This window comes from Manacus vitellinus, unplaced genomic scaffold (genome assembly GCF_001715985.3).
Source record: "Manacus vitellinus isolate BGI_N305 unplaced genomic scaffold, ASM171598v3 scaffold_0_pilon, whole genome shotgun sequence".
NCBI classification, from domain to species: domain Eukaryota; kingdom Metazoa; phylum Chordata; class Aves; order Passeriformes; family Pipridae; genus Manacus; species Manacus vitellinus.
The window spans coordinates 38,407,079-38,434,806 of NW_021938789.1; the positions used below are offsets into that span (position 1 = coordinate 38,407,079).

General features: G+C 38.1%; 1 protein-coding gene across 3 annotated transcripts in view; it reads right to left on the minus strand.

Moving 5' to 3' along the window:
* Positions 1-27,728, minus strand: part of MND1 (meiotic nuclear divisions 1) — a 55,067-nt gene that overhangs the window by 17,307 nt on the left and 10,032 nt on the right. For all 3 annotated transcript variants that reach the window (XM_018081474.2, XM_029961533.1, XM_008933159.3), the window contains exons 5-6: positions 18,368-18,442; positions 16,421-16,535 (exon numbers count right to left, since the gene is read on the minus strand). In XM_018081474.2, the coding sequence (XP_017936963.1) occupies positions 16,421-16,535; positions 18,368-18,442 (190 nt within the window). The remainder of the gene's footprint in view (positions 1-16,420; positions 16,536-18,367; positions 18,443-27,728) is intronic.

Sequence of the window (27,728 nt, forward strand, 5' to 3'; positions counted from 1 at the left end):
TCAAGAAAAATTCCTCCTAGATCACCTTGCTCCCATTAAAATAAGTACTGAATCAAATCAAGCAGGTTGGTTTGTAATGTGGGAATTTATCAGAATCATTATGGTTCTCACGCCTACACATAACTTAGTTATTCCCAGTTAGTCTTGTTAGTACTTGCATGATAATACTCATTTGAATGGTCAGCATGAAATTTGTCTCCAGGAGGTGCTTGGAAGTGAATATATGATCAGGTATCTATTGTTATACAGATTATACTTCAAGCAAAATTAAATTATGTTCAAAAATCACCTGCTAGCACACAGGAAGGTAAGCATTCATTATTCTAACCTTAACACTTCAGTAACTGATGTGAAAAATGTTTAAATTGGAGTAATATGACATTTCAAAACCAGTGTAGTTTCTAAAATGGTCTACAATTAGAAAGCTTGGGCAAAGCATGAAGAAAAGCAAAAAAGATGGGCAAAAAAAAAAGAGTGGGTGAGAAGATGGCATTTTTGCTTGCCTGCATGCATCAGAAATTCAAGTTGTTCCTAGCTTGAGAGAGATATTCCTTTTTTCCTTTCCTGACTGCTAGTTGCCACCTCCACTTGTTCAGTTCCATGACTGGCAGTGCTGACAACATATCTGCAGCTAATGGCATTTGGAACAGTACTGTACTTAACCTAACCCTACTTAAAACAAGTCTGCAGAGTAAGAGCTTTCACTGGTCAAGATTTAAAATGTTAGTTGTGATACTTCCCTCAGCATTTTTCTGAAATTCTACAGTTAAAGTTGAAAGCTGTATTTGACTCCAAGTAATGAAGTTTGAAATGAAGTGGGGGAAAGTAGAATAGCATTAAACTCATGGATCCAGAGCAGCAAGGTGACAGCATTCTGATGGCAGGGGAACCAACCTACTCCACAGCATTTGTAAGGTCTCAGCAGAAAGTTCTGCTTTGCTGGAAGCAGCTAACCAGCCTTGCTCTGTGCTTCTCCATCCCACAGCAGCTTTAAGTTCATGCAGCTTTCAGCACACAGCTCTGTGCTTAAAGCCCAGTGGCCATATAATACAGTACATTAAAAAACAAACAGTGGCAGCAAGGTGCATCGTCATCCTGCAAACATTGCTCATGTGTGTCAAAATATACATATGTGATCATGTGTTCTGAAAATGTGACTACATACCTCAGTCAGAGAAAAGGCTGAGGTGACCAACAGATATATAGGATGGGCAACAGGGTAGTTAGAATGGCAGCTGCTGCCTATAACTGAACTGTGGCTAGAAATTAAAACATGCTAGTGAGAGCAGAAAGCTATAGTGGGGAAATCACACAGTGGGCATCAGTTTCAATGATTTCAATAGCAGAGAAAAAAATAAAATAATAAAAACCAAATCAAACAAAAACTCCTGAGAGTAAAAGCTATACAAACAAAATGAAGAAATATTTTAACCATGGCATTCTTTCCATGCACCACCTGGGACTGATCACAGACTGGCAGCAAAGTGTCATGGTAGAAGCATGGAAGAATCCACAAGGCAGAACTTCAGGATGGTGAACGTGACATTCAAACAACCTGTCTGAACATCAAAGAAGAGGACTCAGTCCTTCAGAAATTGGGATGACATATCCCCCACATTACTTTGCGGCCAGAGGACTCAGAGTTGGGGAAAAGAAAGCCACTTGCAAAGCCTCAGGCACATCACATGTCCCAGAAACACATTCACAAGAGGCTGAGGCAGATGTTTGCTGCTTGCTATTTCGCATTACCTCATGCCTATGATACATCCATGTATATGACAGCACCACGGGGATGCAGGTATGGATTTATTCTACCAAACTGAAAGTTGCCTATACTATCAGGCATATTTTATCAACAGCAATGTCAGCTATTTTGGCAAGTTGCAAGACACTCATGTTTTCCTCATGTCCAGCCTGAGCAAGCTCAGGCAAACAAGACAGACTGCATTGTCTGCTGACATCAAGTGAGACTGTCAGTGTCCCTGCTGCAGGATGGCACTGCAGTCTACTTAACCACTACTTCCTTCACTTAAATTTTCCCTTCACATTTCTTTTTTTAATTTGGGGTGCAGGAAACATACCTCATCCATCTTCAGAAACTACTATGTCATCTCACCTCAATTGCTGCCTCCTGGCTACAAGCAGAGCTTTTAGCTATCTCAAGGCAAGATGTAATCCTTTGGGATCAGGCTTAACCTTGCCTACAATTCCACTGTGTGATCTTGTGTGCCTGCTGTAACCAACACCATGCCTGAAAGAGGAACGAGACAGGCTTTGGTAGTCATGGACCTGTGTCACCTGAAGACAGCAGCCACATCTGCATCATCGCCAGACATCTTCCAGAGGCCTCCAACTCCGTCACAAGAACTGACAGAAATAAAGGAATCTGCACCTTGACTGCTTTCTGGAAGCCTTTTATAGTTGCTTGTTGGGACTTTCACTGGTTTCATCATCTGTATGTGTACATGCATGGAGGATGAGGGAAAGGAGAAGTAGTAAAGCAGACACCCCCCAGACACACCTACTTTATATATGGGTGTAACTAACTGAGGGTCATGCTACTTCTGATTGCCTATTCTGTAGCTCCAGAGGATCACACAGGCATTGGACTTCTGGTTTTTAAACTGCACTGAAAAAAGAAAGTTCAAGATCTAAAGACAGCAATAGCATGGGAACTTAAAAATGTATACTCCAAAGAAGAATCAGGACACCAACTGTGTGATCTGTAAAAAGGAGAAATGCAGACACAGCATTAAGGGCAACTGGTTAATTGCCAAAACCACCACTACCATTGGGTCCCAAACTTGGCTGGAGTCCTACTGATCCTCCTGCTGACCAGAGCTACTCTAACTGAACTTGATTTTTGGCAGCTACTAAATAGTGCTCCAGTACTGAAGCTGCACAAAACAATGAAAAGGCCAAATGTGCAGTAGAGGTGAGCAATACAGGAAGTAACATTTTCCAGATGCTTCCAAATGTTCTCCTTACCATTACACTCTAGTTACACTCTATCTATACATCTGCAAATAGGCTGACAATATATACAGTTGCTGCCTGGAAACAACAAAATTATCCATTTGTTCTGGATATTACATATTTATTTCACCTACTTGTATGACAGTACATCCATAGACAGTACATCCACTCCCAAGTCTGCAGGATACAAGTCATTTATTTGGCTGAGGCACTCACTTGTACCCTCTGCTGAAGAATTTCAGGCACATTTGGCATTTTCTAAGAAAGAAAATGGAAGCTTGCATTTTCTCTCCAAAACTGAACAAAAGCAACCGCTGTGCATACAGCAAGGCAAGGCCCAGGAACAGCATGACTGGCAATGCTAGTCTGTTATGTTAGCAAACCACACCTGGAAATATGCCCTAAACAGTGAAAGGTTAAGGGTCAGAGAGTAAATTCTGACCAGTCCTCGTGGAAGTCTCTTCTTCCCTCAACCTCAGGTATTTCTGGAAAACTGAGGGGAACTCAAAGAGCCCTGATTCTGGGAGCTGAACCATTATCCTAAGCAACTGTGATTGTCCTTACCACAGGCAGAATCCCTTGTATTTCCATAGAAGAAAGCAACGGCAGGGAAAGGAAGGTCCAGGGGGAGGGTATTTTGGAGCAGGCCAGGAGACAGAGCTGACAAAAGGACACATGGACACCTGTCGGAGATGCACCAAGGAGCCTTATAAAGCAAATGAACTGCACCTGGTCAGGAGTGAAGGCCAGCAGCACAAAACATTTACACAGCAATGTTTCTGAACAAGTCTGAACTGGGAATATATATTGACTCAAATCTTAGCACAGTAAGGCCACAATGTTTCTGATCTGGCTCAGGAAGCCCCACAGTCATTCTCAGCATACTGTAGAACTACAGCTTCCTTTTTGCTTTCTTCTTTCCTCCTTCCCCCAGATTCTCTCCCTTTTTTTCATGGAATGGGAACGTGGTAGGAATTAAAAGTCCTATTTGCATTCCAAAAATGAAGGGCCAAAAGCTGTAGAATCTCAAGTATTTCCACAGGAAGGGAAAACCACTACATGCCTCCTTGACACAATATATATACTAAGTTAGTGTTGCTATGAGACTTTGGATATTTTCACAGGTGAAAAACAATTGTGATAGCAACAACCACCACCATCTCCTCACAAACGTTTTCCAAAAAAAAAAAAAAAAATCTACTTTCAGGTTCTTCCTAAAAGCCTTTTTAAGTCCTGCACATATCATTATAGAAATATTAAGGACTCAGTCATGGAATAGAATTCAGCTCTAAAGGCAACATAAAGTTCCAATAGCTATAGTAAAAAAAAAAATTTCAACAGCCAGAACCAGCTCACAACCACATATTATCTTGGAAACACACAAGGAACTGTAGTGTTCTCTGATCTCCTAGATCCTACTGTGGCATTTTCAGGATAACTTTAAGGATTATTGTAAGTAATATTTTTATGTATAAAAAAACCTTCAAGGTCCAGGAACCCCTATTTCCATAGAATAACTAAAGCTAATTGTATTTATACAGCTAGCATACTTTAGTGCCAGTTTGGACCTACCACAACTAATGCCACAAGAAAATTTTATGGATTTCCTCACTTAAAAGGCACACAACTACAGAGGAACCAGCACTTTATCAAGGAGACAGTCACCCATCAGCCTGTGGGACTGTTAGCAGACACATACAAAATGTAACTGCAGCCTTCAGCATGTGGGTGAGGAGTAATTTTACAGTGTGAATCACAATTCTTCTGCATGAAATGTAGAGAACAGCTGCAACTGTTCTCAGGGACCAGCGAGGATTATTAGCCCAAAGGTTCTCAATCTATCTCATGAAACTGGTCAGGGCAAATTAATTGCATTAGGTGCATTTGAATTCCTGTAATAATTCTGCATTCACTTAGACTGAATTCAAAGATAAAAAATGGCAACTAACATAAGAAGTGTACATGAACTTGAATCTCTGATGATTCTGATTGTCTGCTGCCTTCTGCAGAGAGTCATCTGTTCTCCTGCACACAGGCTGCCCTCACTTTTCCAGAATCATCATACTAGGACAGATCTATGTTTCCCTACCTCTCCTGGAGCAGCATCACTATAATATAGTTTTCAAAATTTTTCCTACTAATGAAAATACCTCATGCAAATAAAGGGCCCATCTCTAAAGGCTAAGATAGAAGGTGAACATAGAAATTATACACCTGTCATCCACAGAAAGTACAAAATATAGTTGCCTAGTAAGTCCTACTGACATGCCCATTCACAAAATGACACCAGAGACTGATCAAGAGACTGTAGCTTGCCATTGGAGACTATTTATGGCAATTATGTGATGAAGTGGCTTCTTGAAAGTCTGTATTTGAGTATCCTCAAGAATAAGTAGTCTGTGACACTGTCAACAGGGTGAACTGCAATGTGGCAAGAGCTTTAGAAGAATGTTTTGTAATCAGGTATTAGGCAGAGACAAGTCCACAATACTGGAAATCTTTACCTTCCCCCATGCTTCCCAAAGAGCTGTTTCCTCTTATAAGCAGAATAAAGAGCTGCTGTGCAGAAAAGTGATAGCACATCACAATTCTGTCACCTCCTTTGAATCCAAAATAACACATAATTCTTTCCCCACACTCCAGTATCCCACACAACACTTATCCCCATGATATTAATCAACAGTGCTTCAGGATTCATGACTACATTCAAGCCAATGCATAAATATGATTTCTCATTTAAATGACATCACAAATTCAATGGAACTGTTTATACTGACTTCTTTTAGATCTGAATAAAGTTTCAGAACTACAAGAAAAAGCTTTGATGATTTTGAATGCTACCTACTAATCTACAACCATTTTGAAAGGCATAGGACACAATATAAGCTATTTGTGATAGAAAAATACTCAAGAAATTTTGATATACAAATGAATTAAATTAGCACTTCTGCTGCAACGTGTGTGTGTGTGTATGCACATATATATATACATATATATATATATATGTTTACTTAAAAATAAACCTGAGTGAATACATACCATAGTGCCAGTCTGTAGTGCTTGTCTGTATGGTAAGACACAGCAGTGCACAGTAAAGCTACTAAAGAGCTGATCCACATTGCTGGGAACACGGTTTTAAAGGGTCTGTGATCTTTGTCAGTGTGTTTGAAAAAAGTGTCAAGTCTCATCAGCAAAAACTCCTTCTGTCCCATATGAAAAGGTCACACTGTCAAATTTCATCAGGATGTACACAGGGTCTCCTTGAAAAACGTCGAACAGAATTTGTCAGAATTGCTACCAAAAAATTCCTCTATGCAAAAGACATGCTCTTCCACTTAAGTTTACTATATTCATGTGCCTACAGAAAAAGACCATTTGCCTTTTAAATAGTGTCCCTGAAAACCCACACTGAAATCTTAGTGGCATAACTAAAATATATCTATTCTTATCCAAAGACCAGAGGGAAGCAGTATGCTTACAAAACAGAAACAAGCATACCAACTTGATTCAGGGCTGATTCAGGGCTCCCTGAATGGACAACTCCTTCCTCCCCACTTCATTCACTAATAAACTCCATATGTTCAGCACAGCTAAAGTGAATTCACAAAATCACAGAATATGCCAAGTTGGAAGGGACCCACAAGGATCATTAAGTCCATCCCTTAGCCCTGCACAGGATCATACCCAAGAATCACACCATGTGCCTGAGAATATCATCCAAATGCTTCTTGAACTCTGTCTAGCTTGGTGATGTGACCACTTCCCTGGGGAGCCTGTTCCAGTACCCTCTGGGTGAAGAAGCTTTTCCTAATATCCAACCCAAACCTCCCCTGACACAACTTCAGGCCATTCCTTCAGGTTCTGTCACTGGTCACCACAAAGGAGAGATGAGTGCCTGCCCCTCCTTTTCCCCTCATGAGGAAGTTGTAGACTGCAATGAGGTCTCCCCTCAGTCTCCTCTTCTCCAGGGTCAACAGACCAAGTGCCCTCAGCTGCTCCTCCTATGGCTTCCCTTCAAGGCCCTTCACCATCTTTGTTGCCCTCCTTTGGACACTCTACAATAGCTCTTATAGTATCTTTCTTATATCATGGCACCCAAAACTGCACACAATATTCAAGGTGAGGCCGCACCAGTGCAGAGCAGAGTGGGACAATCCCCTCCCTCAACTGGCTGGCGATGCTTTCCCTGATGTTCCCTAGGACACGGGTGGCCCTCCTGGCTGCCAGGGCACAATGACTCATATTCAACTTGCCATCAACTTGCAAATTTCTGTGCTGCTGAACTGCATTTTACAAGGAGGCCCATTCCAGAGCACCATGGTTTGTCCAGTTCTGGACTGCAATCTGCTGCATGCCTCGTGTCACAGAAGTTGCAGAGAAAAGTGGAAGGCATTGCAGGAGATCCTCCGATCTCTGTACCCACAACTCAATGCATTTTCAACCTCACCTATGCCATTTCTGAGGTATTTGTAGCCTGTTTTTAAGGTTGCCAGTATTAGAGCTTTCACAACCTTCCCAGACAGTCTAATTTTGTATTTGATTATTGCTACCATTAGTTTTTCACTTAATTTTTATTCCCTCTGTAATTTAAGGCTATTACTTATTGCCAACTTCTCCAGGAACCTGAGTAACAAGCTATTCCTTTCCTTTTTCTGAAGGAGATACAGATATGCAAAATCCACCAGGAGCAACCTTCTTTTGAGCCCTAATTTTATAAATCTTTTTTTCCTCTTAGAATGTGATTGCTCAATGTCTGGTCTTTTAGCTGTACTCTGAACACTTAGTTATAAGAATATATGAATACTTTGAAATAAATTAGGTAGGATATGCAGGTTGGATATCTAACACTGATAGTGTTACGGCTGAAGCTGCACTAATGCCAGCTTGAGCAGGAAGATTATTTCATACATCTCTGTGCTGGTTATACTTCTGCATCTTAGTATGGTGACTTTGCTTTACACGACAAAAATTTTTACCTTCAACCTGTAAACTACTATAAGCCTGATATCTTTTTTCAAACCCTCCCCCCTTAACCAACTGCTCCAGATCATTTGTGTAACACTATATCCTTGAACGCATGTACACCCTTGCACTCACCACTACTGAATTTTATTGTGTTTTTTAGACTATCTTTGCAATTTGTCATGCTCATTTTGAAATCCCACTTTGTCCTTTGTCCACACAGTCCCTCAGCTGCAAATGTAACAAAAGCATGTCTTCTCTTGTATTATCCAGCTCATCAATATAAATATTGAGCAGATGCAAGACACAACAGACCATATTATAGAGCTTCATCAATTCTACATCCCTTTCTGATACTGAATTGCTAACAAATTATAAAGTAATTTGAGACTCACACTACTGCTGTTTCATCAGGATTGTATTTCTCTAGTTTCACGCGAAACTGAGTCAAAAAACCAAACTTCTCCCAGTCTACAGAGGTCTCTTACAGTGGTAGAGAAAAAAACTGTGTTCTTCTTGGTGTTCCCAAATTGGTTCTCTATTCTGGATTTTTTTCCTGATATCCTGCTCTTTTCAGTGAAACTAGCTAATAAGATATTAAAGTGAGAGGGGAAAAAACCCATTAGAAATACTCTCAAATACACCACCAGCACCAAGATTAGTCTTGTACTCATACAACCTGCCCTGCAAAAACTCTGCAGTTAAACAGCACTGAAAAAGGTATTTATATTAGGAATATACCCTGATAATATACAGTCCTAGTCTAGATAAACCCATAATGAAAACATAACATACATGAAAACATAAAATATGGAAGATATCTGCAGATATCTGCCAACACATTTTTTTAAAGAAGGCCAGGGAAGACCTCATTTGACAGTTCTGCAACTTAGCACTGAAGACAACAAACTAAAATCCACAATACCTTTCCTGACCTAATTTTGCATTTAGATGTCATGAAAAGATATAAACCAGTATGTTCCTTTGAATATCACTACCATAACTTTATCGAAACAGTCTGAATGAATGCTACCATACACCATTAAGCTAGTAGGTCCAACACTGGGAGACAGAAGCAAAATACTCACTCCACAAAAGCCTTTCTGTTTCATATATAAATGATCTATTGATTAGTTCCATTTGACGCTTTCCTCAGGGCTTTAAAACACAATTTCTAAATCAAGGAGTATGATAAATGTAGTCATAAGTAGCCATTTTCCACATCACAAATTTTATCAAGTGTCTACCATTCCTAAGCAGCTCAACAGCTTTTGCCATAAGGATTTACTGGCTCAGACAATAAACTATTCCCACATATTTCACCCATAACCCTCTAACTCTAGATATTTTTTCTGTCATCCCAATATAAACAAATAAGAAATAAAATAAACAGGAAGAACAAAAACAAGCCTTGTGAGTGTTTTCAATTGATTTCAACAAAGGATAACTTGCCAGAGTAGCAAATTTATTTAAGCATGGTGTTACATGTTACCTACAGATTTGATCTTCCAAGTGGCTCTTTTCTGAGTGTCCAAGTAAAGCCCCAGTGACAAAACACAAGCTGTGTTGTTTGCTTGGTTTTGGTTTTTTTTTGCTTAACCAGCTAAAACGCAGCTTCATTTTAAAGCAAGTTGGCTTAAGTTGACATCCTCTAAGAAAAACAGTCTTGCTAGAATGTGCTTGAGGTATAGAAACACACGCATGCATGTGTCTAAACATTTAGGGCAGTTTTTCGTTGTGGAGTAACCTCTTATCTGGAGTCCAAACACAGAGACAGAGAAATTCTCTGAAATGCAAAGAATAAAGGCCTTTTGCTGAAAGCCAAATGCCCCTTCTGAACTTAAGCTTCCCAGTTGCAGCCAAAAGCCCCATATTTCACTTTAAGCTTTGTGCCTTAGGTATATATGTACAGATACATCCTAAGCTGCCCAGTTTTTCCTGGTCACCTTTCACTCATTATTCTTCATGGTTGTTGTATTCTCCTTTCTTTACAAGGGCCAGAAGCTGCTCACCCATTTACCTACTCCTGTTCCTCCCTCATTCAGTTTTTCCCAGATCCATTTTCTAACAGTTCAACTCACTGCAGAGCTCGCAAAGATGTCCTTTGAAAACTTGTCACCTGACATGGTCCTAGTTGCTCTGAGGATCCCTGGTTGCTCTTCAGGGCAACTACCACAAAACAAACAATTCTGTGAGGTGCATGATAAATTACACATGTATGAAAGCTTTCTGAAGGCAGCAAAAGACTCCATCAGACAGACTTGTTGGGGAGAAAGAGATTTCAAAGACCTCAGGAGATTCCATCATGAAAGAAGGGTATCTATACCATCTGTTCCTACCTTGAGCTGACAACTTGCTTTTATCACTGGTGAACTGCAGCACAGGAATGATGGGCCAAGGTGAGAACTCTTTAACCTACTTTTGTCAGGGAAGGTCCTTAAACCACCACATTATGGTCTCTGGTAATCACAGCCAGATTATGCTTTGCAAGTGTTTGCTCTCTCAAAGGACCAGCATTTTCAATAACTTAAATGCAAACAAGTTTCCCTTGACTTTCAAGATAAAAAAAAATTGGAAGGGCTGAAGATAAAGGAGCACATATTCTGCTTAACCTTGCAATTCCATCTCACTTGCTATGATTACCAAAGGAGCTTGGAGTATCAGTGATCCAAGTATACATTTGTAATTACACTCATCAATTTTACTTAACAGTTAAAAATTTACTGTTACTATATGTAACTATGTTTTCACGGAAGTACATTTATTATTCCTAATTCTTCCTAGAAATTAAATTATGTTTAGTTTTGGGAAAACATTTTGATTTATCTTTTAATGTACCTTTTGAAAAGGTAATTTAATTTGCCAACCTTCCAACTGAATGACAAACCATTCTAAGAACATTACAGGGAGCAAGGAAAACAAAATTCTTAGCTTGATGCAATTAGTTGAGTAAATGTGTTCTTTCCTTATTGCTGCACATCTATATATATTCTGCTACTCCATGATGAAGTAGGAAAAAGGGGTGGGCATATGGGCTGTGTGGTTTTGTTTTTATTAGTAGCAGATAGTCTACAAGTTACATACTGGAACATACACTGTCTATTTCCTGTCATATCCTCATTCAGATCCTCCAGAGATGAATACACTAAATATACAATACCCTGAAAGATGAGACTAAGTAAAAAAATGAATGCTTGCTTTTAACATTATTATTTTTCTACGTACTTTTAAGCAAGTGTCTGGTTCACTCCAAAGAAAGACTAGTTTAACCCTCTAAGGCTAACATAAATGTGAGTGAAGACACTAGTCTAACTTCAGAAGAATGACTAATTTCTGATTGCAGATCTTTGTTAATGATATTGTTGCATAAACTGTAAAAAGCACAGCTCGCCTCTCAGATGCCAGGTGCATATTTCATGGTCAGTAGCTAGGAAACATCCTTTTAATTGCAAACTGAACATACTGGATCTAGAGGTGATTAAAAAAACATTTTGTCTATAAGCTTCATCTGTACGCTATTGATCTGGGTGGCACCTAGACCAGGCTTATAATTATTTGTAGACATTCACTTTTCCAAGTGAATCATTACATTTTTAAAAACAGATACTTAATAGTTCAATAACTGATACTGCTGACAAGGCTTTTTTTTAAAGTAAACTTTCTGATACTTTTTCTGAACAATCATCTTTGCCACAAAATATAAAATAAAATCCATTAAATCCTTTTGTAAATTATCAGCGTTCTGACGAATTTTGAGTAAAATTGATGCAACTCATTTTAAAGCCTCTCCACTAGCCAGGATAGTCTAATCTTCATTTAATTTCTTCACTAGTGTTTCCTTTCTGGGAACAGGGACTATTCCAAGTGTTAGTAAGAAACTCCCAAAAGAATCCAGCACTTGGTACTAAGTTTGTGTAACATGAAGTACATCTGCAAATGTAACAAAGTTTCTAATTTATTTGAGCATAACAGAAGAGAATAGGGGGGTGTATCAACAAAAAAAAAAAATAAAATCCCTCTCCCCCCAAAAAAAAACCCCCAGAAAAATAACTCCCAAACTGCAGGTAAATCAACTTTTCAGCATTCAGCCTTCAGATATTAAGATGAATGAAGAAGCTGAAAAATTCAGAACTATTTTCTCATACTGTCTGTATATCCTGATATAATTCTTCACAACAGTTTGTCAAGTTGAAATTTTCAGTGTTTAGAAACATCAGAATTAGAAATTTTGAAGCATCTACAATGAAAAAAGACACTTTCAAGTACATACTACATATACCATAACATTTCCATGGTATTTAGTAAAGTCTGGATGTTATCCCAGAATTTACTTTCACATACCCATTAGTTTTAGAAGATAATCTAACACTGAAATGGACTGGTAGTGATGCCTCTGAGATCACACATTCAGAGAGTCAAAAGGATATCTGTGGTTTGAAATCACATCCATTTCAATCACTTGCCTCTCTTGCTACAGGATAAAAATAAACAAAGAGAGCCAGAGTAAAAAGGTTGACATCAAAATTGCTACATGTGTTGTATCTGGTAGTTTGCTAATTTTTGAGAATACGGCTTGTCTAGACATGTTGAGATCATTGTTTTAAAGGTAAAAGCCTAGATAAAAATTATCAGCAACTGGACACTCTAAAAACACGCTAAATTAAAGAGGAATTCTAACAGGCAACATCTAAGACAAGCCCCAAAATTATTAGCAATCATACCACACAGAAGTCATTTACTCCAATCAGTATGTAACTATGCAGAGGCACACAGTAACCGAAGTACGGCTATCGGGAAAAAAAATAGCTAAGACCCAACAATCTTTTAATAAAACTTAAATCAACACTCCTCTATTTACAGTGAAAGAACAAGAAGTTGGAAATTCTAAAAATGTTTATTTTACAGTGAACACTGAAAATGTTTAGCTGTTTCCAGTTACAAGCTGACCAACTCAGAGTAAAGTCACCATCATTTATACAGTTATGTTGTCAAGACAAATTTTTCTATAAAATCAATTATGAGAAAAATGCTATTAGCTCCCTAACATCTCTCTCTGGCAGGCAGAAAGAATTAAACTTACGCAGCAGGTTAATCTTGATGTTACATGCAGCTTTTTCTGTCGACTTCATAAAAATCTGGAGAAATCATGAACATTGTGAACCATGCCTTTATCCTCTACCATAATCTTTAGAGAATCCAGCAGCATCACACATATCCAACTGCATACATGCATGCTATGTCACATAAGCTTTTTCTACTGGAAGAATCTCTCTACAATGGCTGCTTTCTCATGAGAATATCTTCCACCCTACATAAACATGCCTCAAAGCTGAGAAACAAGGGTTCCATCCTGAACCATCTGCAGCAGGATTACAAGTTTAATAGAAAAGTATAAAATGCCACCTTTTTTTTTTTTACTTCCAGTGACTGTTGTCAGTTTTACTGCCTTTAATGTTGAGAAATAATTTATTACTCAATCCTAACTCACACAAGATGTCTTAAAGATTGTTTCCAAGTGGCAAAGACAAACTTCAATCACTGAATTGCAGAGGTCATTAGAAAAGAAAACCCTCATATTTTGCTATTCTATTTTCACAATACCCTACCTGTAAAATGGAATTATCCAAATATATCCACAAAACCAGACTATTATGCAGCTTCCTCTAGTGGTCTGGCCCTAAATGTTGTTTCTTTTGCTATTTACTCTAGTTATTTGTTATATAAAAATACTTAAAAGTCTATGTTCAAATGCTGTAAACTTGGGTACGCGTTAAGAGTTTATACTTCAATGCACTTCTAACACAAAAGACATGGAAACTAAGCCAAACCATACAGCAAAACATTTGTAACTGATATGAAGAGAACAAGCAGTGAAGTCAGCAAAAAACAGAGTTAGTATTTTAGTATTCCAATCTGCCCCCTTGTGAATACGCATTATAGTATATTTAGTTACATGGTCAAACTTGACTTTCCCACCACAAGATTCAGGAAGCAAGACAGATGTTCTGTTTTTAGCTGAGTCTTCAGATATTTGCTATGAATCATCCAAACTTTGTTTTGACCCTGAAAATAATATGTGTGTGTGTGCATGTGTTTTAATAAGGCTTACCACTGTGCAATAGGTTTGTTTCTGCAATACTTCTTTGAGGGAATGAGCGACTAAAAAGACGCAGGAAAGCATTCCCCAAATTTGAAGGCCACTGAAAACAGATGACAATTTGATACAGCCCTAAAATACCACAAGAAGAACCAAAGCAGCTCTGTGATATGGGATGAGAAATTAATAGAGTGAAATTTTATATTAGACATCAGAAAGATTTCCTCAGAGGTTGAACTCATTAAGGAAAAAGAAGGAAAACCCAAATGCAGAACGTGACAACTGCCCATTACAAAACACATTTTATTGAACAATCCAACTCTTTTTAAGAGTGCAATTTTATAACATAACAGCCATCTCTAATTTCTGACTTTAAAATAAGGTAATTTAGAGTTAGAAATCTGCTCAGGTGATCTAACTGAAAATAATCACAATTATCTAAATTGCACAGAAGTATAAAATCATATCACTCACTTGCAGTTCAAAAATACTTTAAAATCTGTGAATAAGTAACTTTTATTATAAGGTTTTTCTGCAAAGCAGCAGCCATAACTTTTATGTCTAGCTGAATGCCTTTCATTGCCTGAGATTCTTTATTGCCTTCTTACACTAAAAACCATAACTTCCTGCAGCTTGTTCTGCCTTTGCATTTTTCCGTACTCTGAAAGAAGAGAAATACCCCCAACCCTTTTTTCCCATTTCCCTCTTTCCCTTAAATCCTCTAAAATTCCATTCAGCTTTGACACAGACCTTAACTCCCCCAAATTGACATGACCATTTATTCACTCATACATTGCCAGCAACAATGTGCACTACTACTTCAATAATAACTGACAAAACATATAATGAAGCAGAAACTATTTTTAAATTAAAGGTCAAGGACAAATTAATTTTGAAACACTACTGCATATTGCCCCTGCAACAGTGCTAACCTCACCAACTCCCTTAATTGCTCATGCCTCCATCACAGAAGTTCACATGGACCTTCTACATACTTTAACAAAAAAAATCCCAAGCAACCAAACAAAAAAACCCCAACAAACAAACAAAAGACAAGAGCATAAGTGAAGTAAATAGGTATTACACTTCTGTCTCCTTCCCTCTTTCCAGGATATTAGTCTCCACGTTGCCAACTTATGCAGTTGCCCTAGCATTCAAGCTGTGATTTGCCCCCTTGTGCCTGCTATTCAGGAACGTGCTCACCATGACTGGTTCAAAAAAGAGGCTCCTCAAACCATTCAGTGCAATGCTTACTGTAAGGGTACCTCAGCAGTTAAAATACATGACATTACACATCCCTCTGCTGTCAGTATCTGCCTAACCTCGCTCATTTTTACAGCTGGAATCAGCTGGAATGTGTCTTGTCCTCAGGAGAGCAGGCAGCAAGGGATTTACAGCACAGTAACTAAACTCAGGTCTCAAGTTTGCTTATTCCCTGGCATACCATTACATCCTTAGGGAAAGATAACACAGCTGACAAAAAATGTCACAGCCCCTCAAAATAAATAATATCTTTCCAGATTTGGTGTATGCTGCCAACTCTGTTTATGTTCCTGGCTTCCTCTCAGAACATTTCCAAAGCTGTGGACTTTGTTAGAAGAATAAGGAAAGAGGAAGATTCAGCCACATATCTGTTCAGAAAAAGGACTGTGCCTGTTTCTCGTCACTCTGTAGCAGCATGTTGGCATTACAGCAACATGCAGTGGTGCTTGGGTAGCAATGTAAGAGCCTAATAAATAAAACATGAAAGTTGCAGTAGAGAAAATTCAATAAAATTTCATGCATGCTTTTCATTTTTCATGCTAAGGATCAGAATATTAAGTACATTTCAGTGCCCAATTTTGTATTAAGTATTAAAGTCACTCATCATTCCTTGTATTCCATTAGAATTAGAAACTCCAATCAAAGCCCAGCATGTCAGAGACAGTACAGTCAACAGTGTGATACCATGCTTTCGTATGTGATAATTAAGCATCTCTAATTAAATGCTTATGTTCTAAATAGATAAGTAAGTACCTGTTTTGCCAGCATGGAACTGAAGGTAAGTGGGAACCAGACACTACTCTTCCTACACACATTCTAGGGTTCAGCACAAGTTATAGAATTAATATGGTTCTAGAAGAATGATCCTGACATTAATTCTAAAGCATCAGAATTATGGGATTGTTTGTTAACTGCTCAGTTGTTGGCAGAGTAAATATCAACAAACCCCCTCATATATAATATAACAGAACATAAAAAGAAATGGTCTGTGTACTGTTTTTATTGCTCAGCTTTAAAAAGAAAAGCAGCTAGTTTTTCACTAACCTCTACATATCAGCTTTTAAGCTAAAGAAGTGCAGACCTTTTCACGCAAAAGATCACTTTAAACAATACACAACTTACGCATTTCTTCAACAACGTCTGGATCACATTCCCTGTATTTGTCTATTTCTGCCTTTAGCTGCTCTTTTTTCTGCCGAAGGGCAGCAAGTTCCTCCATTAGAGCTGCACGTTCTGCCTGAGGATTCAAAGTATGTTGAGAGACACAAAAAAAAAAATACAAACGTTAAAAACAGTAATTATCACACAGAACATTTTTCAAAAAAACAATACATAAATTTAAAAGCTGCTTTCACCACTGCTTTCTGTCAATGAACCACTTGAGCATTTTATTTTATTACACAAAATTCTCAGTGACACTCAATGATATCAAGTACAAACTGGAAGGAAAAAAATTAAGGCCAAAATGGATAAACAAAAGAACAATTTTCTACAACCTTTGAACTCAATGAGATTTGACAAACTCCAAAGAGATCTCTTAATTACTGGGCTTAAAGGTTAAACAGTATTTAGGAGTTCTAGTCTTGTAATTAAAGACAGCACTACAGAAAAACCTACCATCCACCCTTCCACAAACTGATATGCTGTGTATGAACACCCTCTGAATTTATTTTTCTTATTTGCCCACACCACTTGAGAGCAGTTGTCTCAAAAATAAGCTCAGATATTTATGACATGGTAGTCTGCTGGGAGTGTACACAACATCAACCTCAAAGATTCTATCGATCAATAAGAATCTGCAGACACTGACTCAACATGAGCTCTTCCACAGCCAACTCAGCACATACTTCTAATTCAGTCTGTAGTTACAGACAAACACTGTAACTGGCTGATACTCAAATAACTCATGCCAGGGCACTGGGTAGCCTAAAAGAGCCAGATATCACGAGTTTGTAAACCATCAGGTTTTTTACCAGTGGAAATCTCCATGGCAGCCCAGCAGTGTGAGGTGTTCATGGGGGTGGGGTTTTTTTTAGGTTTTGTTAGGGTTTTTTTCCCCAAATATTCCATATTCCCAGTGCTTTTGCCAACAGTGTGGATTCAGCATGTTCTGAAAATGCAGAATGAATGGGAATCAAAAGTTTCCAGATGCTGAGGTATGGATGTAAGATACTCAGAGACCTACACTGTGATCTATATTTTTCAGGACTTCTCCCTGATGTATAATCAGGAACCAAAATATTGGAAACATAAGCCGGAACAGGACTTCCAGGACCAATAGCTTTCTGTAGGGCAGGACACATGCTGGAGCAGACCAAATCTGGAACAGTTAATTTGGAAGGATGACAAGCACAACTGTGTGAGAAACCCACCCATGATTCCCTGATTACAGTTCACTGCGAGTGAGAGGATAAAGAATCACCGTTAAAGGTACTGGCAAAAAGCAAGCTTTAATTAAATTTGTGAAAGTGAGACTTCAACAGAGTTTGATGGCAAGGTTCACTCTATTACTTACTAGATAAAGGAAGCACACATAGGAAAAACCTAGAGTGTTTCTATAAAACAGTTTGGATTCAAAGATTTGGCACTTTACTACAAAATTCAATTCCTCCTGAAAGCTTCTGGCTGTCCCTCTTTTATGCATTGATTTATTGGACTTCAGACAGAGCACTGCAGTGCAAATCTGCAACACAGAACACCGTATCAAGTATTTCTAACTAATACGTTGCTTCATAAATATAGTAAACATAAAGTCTAAATATTATTTTGTAGTGTCAACAGCTTCAGTGTGCAAAGAGCACCAGGCTTACATGGCTGCTCAGAACAGTAATTTAGCAATCTATACTACAAGTAAGTTTTAAAAAAACAACTCCAACATCTAAATTTGTCGTTACTAGATTTGGCAGCTCAGCAACCTTTGGTGACTTTCGTATACACCTCTGGGTAGTTCAAGTTTTAAGATATTTTTAAATCTGAAAGTACCTGGAAGGACTACACTAGTATTTACAAGAAGTGCATACTTGTAGCCCTATTTCCTTGTAGGATTGCCTCCCCCTCAAAGCAACTTACAGTATCTTCACGTCCAATTTTTGATTTCTGAATGCTTTTTTGCAAAGCTTCTTTTTTCTGACTGCTTTCAGCAAACTGGTAAAGGAAACAAAGAACAAAATCAAACTTATTCAGTAACGTATATTAAATATACCTATAAAATGTGTATACATATTAATATATTTAAATAAACAGGGGGATATACCCTTTTAAGATATATATAACTTATGTAATAAAAATAAGCAGAAAATAAACACAAAAGCACCCAAATATAAATCTAAGGCTTAGAACCACAGAGAAGAATTACAGGAAGCAACTTAAAGTCTAAGAAATTTTTGCTATGGTGGCACATAATCTTGCATGTTCAGCATGGGACCAAACTCCTATTTCATACCATGATCTGGCATCGCTATGCAAAGGACTCCATAATATGGAGGCCTTGGATTAGATGATTCCCTTTGGTCCTTTTCCAGCTCTCCCTATTCAATGGAAGCAGTGACAAAAGCTGTAACAGGTTCACCTGCTCAGCAGCTGACACTGGTATTCCCAAAGTCTGATACGCCACTGGCATGGCCCCAATCCCTTTTACATGCTGGTGAACAGAAGCCTCTATAGCTCAAAGGCCTGTAAAGCGATGGCCCCCTTTTACTGTGTTCCCTCACACTCCTAGACCTCACAGAGTTCTCCTCCTTCACATCTGAGGTAGAGGAATCTCACAGAAGTCACATCTCACAGGGTTGGTGTGAATACTTACATTTTCCTGTTATTCCAGGACAAATAAATTTGGAAAGAGAGATCTCTCTCCATTAACCTGCCACCCATCTTGAACCAGGACCTTCCAATTTAGTTGGCAGTTTTCCAGAGATACTTTGGAAACTATTTTTAGCTGAGCAGGACATATGACTTGACATATACACAGCATCGGACAAAGCCTCTTGAAATATTAAATGAGATGAATGAGAATTTGAAAAAAAAAAAAAAAACTAGTAAAATATAGTTTGAAAACCAGTTACTGCATTTGAAATCAATACAAAAGGGGAAAAAAAAGAAAAGAAAAAACAAAGGAGAAACAACAGCATGCTTTTTAAGTACTTTTTGGTTTAGTTTCAAGATGCTTCGAGCACCAGTCAGGTAGAACATCAGTATATCAGACTAATTGTGAAAACAACAAGGATGGCTGTCAGAGCCCAGGTTTTATTCTGCCCTACGCCAAAACCCTTCACACGAAGCCTCCACTTCTACATTCCCTTTCTTACTGAGGATCCCACTGAGTGGAAAAGCATTTCTAGACATTTCTTGCAATCCCTAGCCTTGATAATTTAACCATATCATTTATATCATGCAGCTGAAACACCAAGGCCCCATTCATACAAAGCAAACTGAATGGTTTTGGACCTATAGTCACTTCTCAATTTCTATTGAAATTAATGTTCGGTTCGTATTTTCAGAAATATATATTAAAAGTAGATTCATAATAAATATCAGGCAGAGCTTATTGCCAAGTCTTGGACATCAGCCAGAACAGAAAAGCCAGAAAAGAAACTCCATGCTGGTGGTCCAGATAGATTAGGACCCAGCCCAACTGCAGCTCACTGGGTTTAGTGGTTCCTTTTATAGTCCAATTTTTGAATATAATTACTCTTTCTGTGTTCATGCATGTGTAAGCATACATACAGACAAGAAAGCTTCCTTTCTAAAAGAAAGTTTTAGTTTTTCTTCAATTTACATAGAAAATATACTAATGGTAAGACATACATAATTTGAGGAAAAATATGTCCCGTTGTTTAGTTATTGCTCTCAGTGAGAGTAACCACAGAGACAGTGTAGGTTTCAGTATGTGGCTTGAAGTACACCAACGTCTTAATTTTGGTGGATAGCTAAACAGTACTCCTGCTGGGCTTTCCAAATTCTTAACAAATTAGGTGTGTTAGTCCCCACATTATGCCATACTGAACAGAGGGATTATACAGTTCAGAAGAGGACAAGTACTCAGGTGCAGTTTGCAGTTCACAAAGCCCAGGGAAGACAAACGCCAGAGCACACATCATTTGGCACCTCTGAACAAAGAATTTTTCTGGTACAAAACTGGCAGAGGAGGTAGAGAAGACAAGGAGCTTATCTAGGCCCTTATACCACAAGTGCAAAGAAGAAGCTGACGCTCTCTGCAAGAGAGGCCATAAAGGTGTTGTTTTCCCTGTTTTTTCATATTTACGAAGTTCTAAAGGAATTTTTTTTGCATTCACTAAAATGGATGCACAGAAGGAGCTCTCAGGGCATTGCAAGTCATAAAACCTGGTTTCCAGCTTGGAAGCATGTTTCACAGTATGGCATCTTATTATTTTCTTGATCCTCTGTATTCTACATAATTTAATCATGAAAGAGACACTAATGACAAACTCTGGAGAGAAAGACATTTCTTAGATTCTCACCTAAATAACATGCAAGATTGTCGTGCCATGAGGTTCATCTGCCTAAAAGCAAAGATGATGTTTACACAATCTTATTTAAGATTTAGCTTTCTTCTCTCACAGATTTTAATTTTTTGGATGTTTTGCGGTTTTTTAATTGTCCTCACAACCAAAAAATTTACAAAACAAAATGAAACCACAGTTCGTTGTGTATTATTTGGAAGTCACAGTGAGCATCCCCATGACAACAAACAAAAGATGAGAATAAGGAAAGGCATAGCTGAAGGCGGCAAGATATTGAAGAAAAGCTAACGCAGGATAAGGATACAAAGGGTAGGAACAGATGGCCAGGGTCTGTGCAAGAAATCTATGACAAAGGGAGAAGCAGGAAGGCTTGGATACAGAGGTGGTAACACAGCTGAAAATAACTGTAATAAGGAAAGACAATCAGCAAGGATAAAGGAATCTGAGGAAGGATGTATACAGATGATACAATACTTAACTGAAAGGTAAGGGCAAATGGCAGATGACAGCTGACAGGTTATAGGGCAATAAGAGAAAAAGCAGAATTTGCAAGCGTTGTGTATGTATGATAGCAGAGGATGACATCTGGACAAATACGGTAACTTACCTTCCCACTCACCAGTTGTAGAAAAGCATGATTGCAAAGAACAATAGTAGCAGATGGAATATTTCAATCTTTGGAGCAACCTTGGGGCATTTTTCAAGGGAACTGGCAAACAATTTCTCAAGGGACATTAACCACTCAGAGGAATGTGACTCCTGCCAATAGCAGTGAGACTGATCCAGTGAAGAAGATATTGTCTCTCCTCTATGTCTCTTGAAAGAGATCACTGGTCTGACACATGAACAACTTTGTGCCACAAGTGTAGGTGACCAGGTATGGAAAAGAAGTACAGAAAGCTTCATGTCTCCAGTCTACCTGACTGCTCTGAATCAGCATATGATTAAGCAAGATGCAAGTAAGTGGCAAAAATATCATTTAGGGGAAAACTGCTCAAAGAATGAGGGGAGACTAAATAATTAAAAATTAAGAAGTTAAAAAGATTCTTCACAAGAGCATTTTCAGTGTTTTCAAAACACACTGGGAGCCTGCAAGAAGACGGTTTAATGAAGAAAGTAACTAACATCTATAAAACAGGAGATCTGGGGAACAGTTTCTTTAATTTTACAGACCAGTGTGGTCAATTAAGTGACCACTGGCCTAGCTTAGACATTAATGCAATCCAAAGTCCCCCAAAGGGATGATTTTTCCTACTCTGCAAAGGCTTCACAATGTTTAGCCATACATTTGTGCAGCAGTTTGTGTGTGGAAAGTGCTATGTGCTGATGATAACCATCAGTTCCATCACAGGCCTTGGGGTCTGCTTTGTATCAAAGGATACAGATTAGACGTACACACATAATTTATAATATAGTATGAACACATTAATACCAGGGTTCCACTTCAGCAAGTCAGTGCTGTACATCTGGAAAAGGAACATTAACCCCAACACATAACAGCAGCAGTTTCAGTTCTATTCCTTCTCAAAACTTGCCTGATAGACTTTTATTCTAGAATAAAAAGCGATTTTTTTTTCTCCAGCCCAAGTTTTTGTTGGTTCTATGCCTACTGGTTCCTAGTTCTTAACCACTCTAACCACCAATATCCCACCAAACATGTAGCTTGTCTCACTAGCATATTAAAATATCTGCAAACCTCGTGTAAGCCATGCAAACACATACCCCGAGTATGTTCAGTGGACAAGAATCAAACCAAGGTCTCATATGTTAACCACCAAGAGCACTCACAGCTGTTAGCCCACTGTCATTATGGTCTTAAAGAGAAATATCATACATTTGGTTTTCTTTCAGCCAAAACACTCAACCAGAAATGGTATTAAAAACTACCGCTATAGTGAGCATCACTCACTGTGGCACTACAAAAGAATAAAAACATCCATTTTTTAATTGTTTGTAACTTGCAAAGTTATTTACTTTAGGTTTGAAGCTCACTGTGCTTTGTTTCAGGCTAAAGGCAAGGCTAGTTTTCTTTTGGCTTATACAAAAGCAGTTCAAGAGTTTTAGGGTGATATTTGCAGTAGTTATTAAAACTAACCCACTACTGAAAAACTTAAATGGAATTGACAGACAGCATGGAGAGAAAGTACTTCAAAGCATTCCTCTAGATTCTAAAGATAGATAAAAAAACTGAAGCCAAAAAGCAGCCTAATAATATATAGAGAGCAAAAATGCAAAGATCAACAGCCAAAGAACAACCTGGAAATATTGAAAACAGACCAGTTGTGTTAAAAGAAAGGCACAGAACGATGCAAAAAGGAACCACTCAGCAATTACTGTTGACTAAAACAATAAAACTTTCAAGAGGAAGAAAAGTTCCAAAGGGTAACAGACTGAAGTGCTGAACTGCCTTCTAAAGTACTACACTAAGTAAGCGTACAGCTACTTCTTTTACATACACGGTCACAAATACATACTTCCAAGGGCCTCCAAAGAGACATAAGCAAACTTTTCAGTCAGCTAGTTGTGGTCACAGCAGAGGAGAGAGCTCCACCATGGCCTGCAATACTGCAGCTTCCGTTCTGCTCTCAGGATGCAGCACACCACCCGTGAAACGTCATTTCTCCATATACTCCATCCAGTGAACTGAACTACAGCAGGAGCAGCTACCAGGTCCACTGGGACTTTAATCAGGGATGTGATGTACCCTTAGTGAGGCACAGATACCAAACATACACTTGTTATGTAAATACGATTAAAAGATCTGGTTTTTTTCTTTTAATGTTTGTGAAAGGAAGAGAAAAGCTGCATGCAAGGTCTTACCCCAAGTCACTCGAAGTTATTTCAGCAATATGAAGTAGTGATTTGTGTTTGCTGGGACTTAGAAGGAGCAACTAGGAAACTGAAATAGTTCCGGAAATACAGGTGAGAACAAGAGTAGAGATCAAAGCAATTTGGAATAAGAATTTGAACTCAGAAACTGAAAAAGAAACAAGATTTTTTTCAGTAAGAGAACACCATAAAATGGATGAAAAACAGACTGTAGAAAAAGAGAAGAGTTAGGGCTCACCATATTTCTGTATTCATAAGAACTTTTTTTCTTAAATACTGCATTATAGGTATACTGGAAAAATGTTCAATCCCAGAACACTCTTCTCTTTACGCATACTACAAATTTTACCACGTAAAGATTACCTCATTTTAAATGAAATCTTTGAAAGAGTCAATTCAATAAGTTGGGAGAAAATAGGAAATAAACGTAACTTTCTGGAGAAAAAGGAGACCCATAACACATTATATTTGCTATTCAAAATGAAAGGTTGGTGCACTGGTTTTTTAAAGTGAATGATACCTGTTCCAAAATATCATACTGCTAATCCTGCCAGTGTGCAAGTTCTGTCTTTTTAATGAAGTACTGAAGAGGTAACGAGTGGGTATTTTTTTTGGTTTAGGACTGTAGCTTATGTCAGTGATTAAAAAAAGTATCAGACACACATATTAAATAAACGAAGGGGTTTTCAGGGAACTAACTGAATAAGTATCAGACTCTCCATATAACTGTCCTTACAACTAAGCACTACAAAGATTCTCAAAAAATAATAATTCCAAAGTTAGAACTTTGCACTCATAGGCAGTATTTATGTGTTTTGGTTGAGTATTCATGTGGGTAATACTGACTTACTTGCCCCTACCACAAACACAATCAATTTTGTATTCCAGGAATAAATTTAGTCCTATAACCCTGATTTACTTAGCACGCTAACACATAAGGGTGAGACTGAAGTATCACATGGTAAATTAGGCATGGCTCTATTCTCAGGTCATGCTGAATACAAGATGAGTCATTTTTCTTTTTGTTAAATAAAATAGAACGTGGGTTATCTAGAAAAAACTAAGTGAGGAATTCCCCCTCTGCTGGAACCTTCATCCATCCAGGTACAAGCTTTATATTGCTAGTTTCAATTATTTTAAAGATTATTCCTATATAGTAAACCCCTTTACATTAAAGGTAGTTTTTAATTCAATTGTTTTCCATGTTTTTAGATTTGCCATAATAATTAAGCTAAAGTTTACTAAGAGAAGTCTTGTCATGAGCTTTTGTTTTTGCTTCATTCATTTGCAACATCATTTGATAAGTACTAGTTATGCAACAGAAAAAAACCACCTCAGGCCAACCTCCTTAATAGACAAAAGGTGAAAGAAACAGTTGTGCAGGCTGAATAAAAGAACTGAATTTCTGTGGCTGCTTTCAGAGTTGGCATAATTGGCACGACCTGAGGGACAGATGGCTGTCTACTCAGAAACAGATACCAAGTATGCCCCAATCAACCCCAAAAAACCCACCCCAAAAAAACAGAAAAACAGCTGAAACACCTTATTCTCCAACATTGTTTCTCAAATGCAAGTAGTCTAATAAGGAAAGCTGAAAGAACTTCGAAAGACATTCACATGACTGACAGAGCTATAGAAAATTTGAATACCTGGACATGAAGGATATGCTTGTTACTGCAATTAGTGTATTTACTAAACCCAGAATGTCCAAGGTGATAGTTAACAGATCTGTTCAAGGCAAAAAGAACATTGAAAAATATTTTCCCTTAAAAAGAAAGGGAGAGAAAGAAGAAAAGTTTTAATTTTTCCCTAAAGGGTTTTTAAAGATTGCTATCCTAAGCAGCTGGGCTATACACTGACAATGCCTTCAGGGACTACATACAGACAGTCCCAAGATAAAACACATTATTCATCTGATATTCCCTGAGCTCAAGTCCTGCTTAAATACTACAAAAAACAAATCAAACTTTATTCCACAGACTCTTAAAAATGCCCAAATTCTACACTGAGATATTATCAGTAAAATAAAAAGTGTCAGTAAAATACATCTATCAAATTTCAGAGTTTTGACAGCAGTCTTACAAATTCACTCCTGCCAATTTCATCATTTTTAAGTAATGCTCAGACAGATAACCAAGTCATCAACAATTCCTGATACATAGAACAGTCTTTGATGGAATTACCATGTGTTCAAAAATAACGAGCTGTTTGGCTGTTATAAGGAAGACCTTTCCTCTAAAGCCTCCCTGTTCAAAATAACTTCACACATTTTGGTTTTATACTCTGTTTTTTTTCTAATTTTTTTTTAATTCCTTTCAAAAGAAGAAAATGCTATGAATGTAGACTTCTATAATTGCATGCTGGTAGTTTATTTCTGCATGTGTGCTAATTTTCTAAAATAAAATATGCTTTATTAATTGAATTACAAGATTTTAAGGTGAAAGTCAAAGTTCAAATTAAATAGGATTATGACTAACTGTGTCCATCAAATCCAGTTTTGAAAGTAGTATTGCCTCTGCCCTATCCCTAGGCTGGAAGCTCCTGGCCTTATAGCAGAGGCAAACTTCCAGACAGCACAGAACACCTAACCCTTTAAACTTCCTTGGGATACAGGGTTTCTGTTGATATGCTGTACTGTCACTCACACTTGCCATGCCCACTGTGGGGCACAGGGAGACATGCAGGGCTGCATCTGTGCCAGCTCTGACCGGGCTTCTGGGGTGCAAGCCCCGTGTTTACTCCCAGTTTCTTTTCATTTCAGATTCACAATTTCATTGCAATGTCAGGGACTAAGTCAGCAGCCAGTATGCAAGCCTCTTCGAAGAGGTAAACTGTGAGATGATATCACCCAAAAAACTGACAGTTTCACAGAAAACACTGTTTGAAAAACCTGTTGTTCTTTCCTCCATTATATCAGGAAGAATATATAATATACACTAGTGGGGGACGGTAATGATATATCCTTTTTAATATAATAGGAATCTTCTTCAAACCTATTTTATAATCTTTAGAGTTCCTACAGAGGCAGTGTTTTTAAAAAAAAAATTGCTCTTAAATCATGCCAATTTTACCTTATGCTCATCCAGAAGGAAGGAAAGGGAAATCTACACTTCACAGTTGCCATCCATCTAGTTACATATGAACAGCTAGTAAAAGGAAAAGCATGAAATTCAACTAATGAACACCAAATTATGAAGTTGCTAATTCCACCAGAAGCCTCCAGAGCACTGTATTTTTAGAAGTCTGCCATGACAGCAGTAACTAAGCATAGTCTCCAGGGCTTTGTAGCATGCCATAAAACATAATTCCAGAAGGCTCTAATAAATTACAGCATTAGAAGAGTATTCTCTGCTGGACATTTTAGGACTTACTAAATTCAGAATCATTTCAAGGCATCACCATTTTTCACATGCAAGATGCAAAGAGGCTAACAAAAACCCTGGACTGTTCAAATAAAATGTTATTAGCATTTTCCAGGAGACTAATCCAGAGAATAAGCTTTACAGGATCAACAAACAAACCAGCACAGATAAAATCAACGTATCTGCAATGTTTAAATGATGCAAATTCTCAGCCTTAAATTTTAAACAAATTCTTGTTTTAAAGGGAGCTCTTCACTGCTCCAGCTCCCTCTGGATGGTATGACGTTAACTAGTCAGACCATACCAGCTTTGCAGTGGGCCTTTTCTTTATGAGTCTAGTCCTTTAGTTCAAATAAAGTGTACAGGTGAGTGAAAGCCTGCAGCAGGGAGGGGTCACTAATTGCCTCTGTTGGGAGAGTCATGACTATGCAAGAGAAAAAAAAAAAAAGTGAGGCAGAATTAAATGGAATCACTCAGCACACTGGGGCTGCAGACTATCAAAGTGGCCAGGCTGACCCAAGGAAGAATAACTAAATAAATAAGGAGAAAGCTAAATGACATGTCCTCAAATAAGAGGGAAAAAGGGAGGCCCAGCATGGATATGGGAAGACTGCTCTAACACGTTAGTCAACACACTGGGATCCTGCCTATATATTATAGAATCACAGAATCTTAAGGGTTGGAATGGACCTTAAAGACCATCTGCCATGGGGAGGGATGCCTCCCACTAGACCAGGTTGCTCAAGGCCTTATAATGGG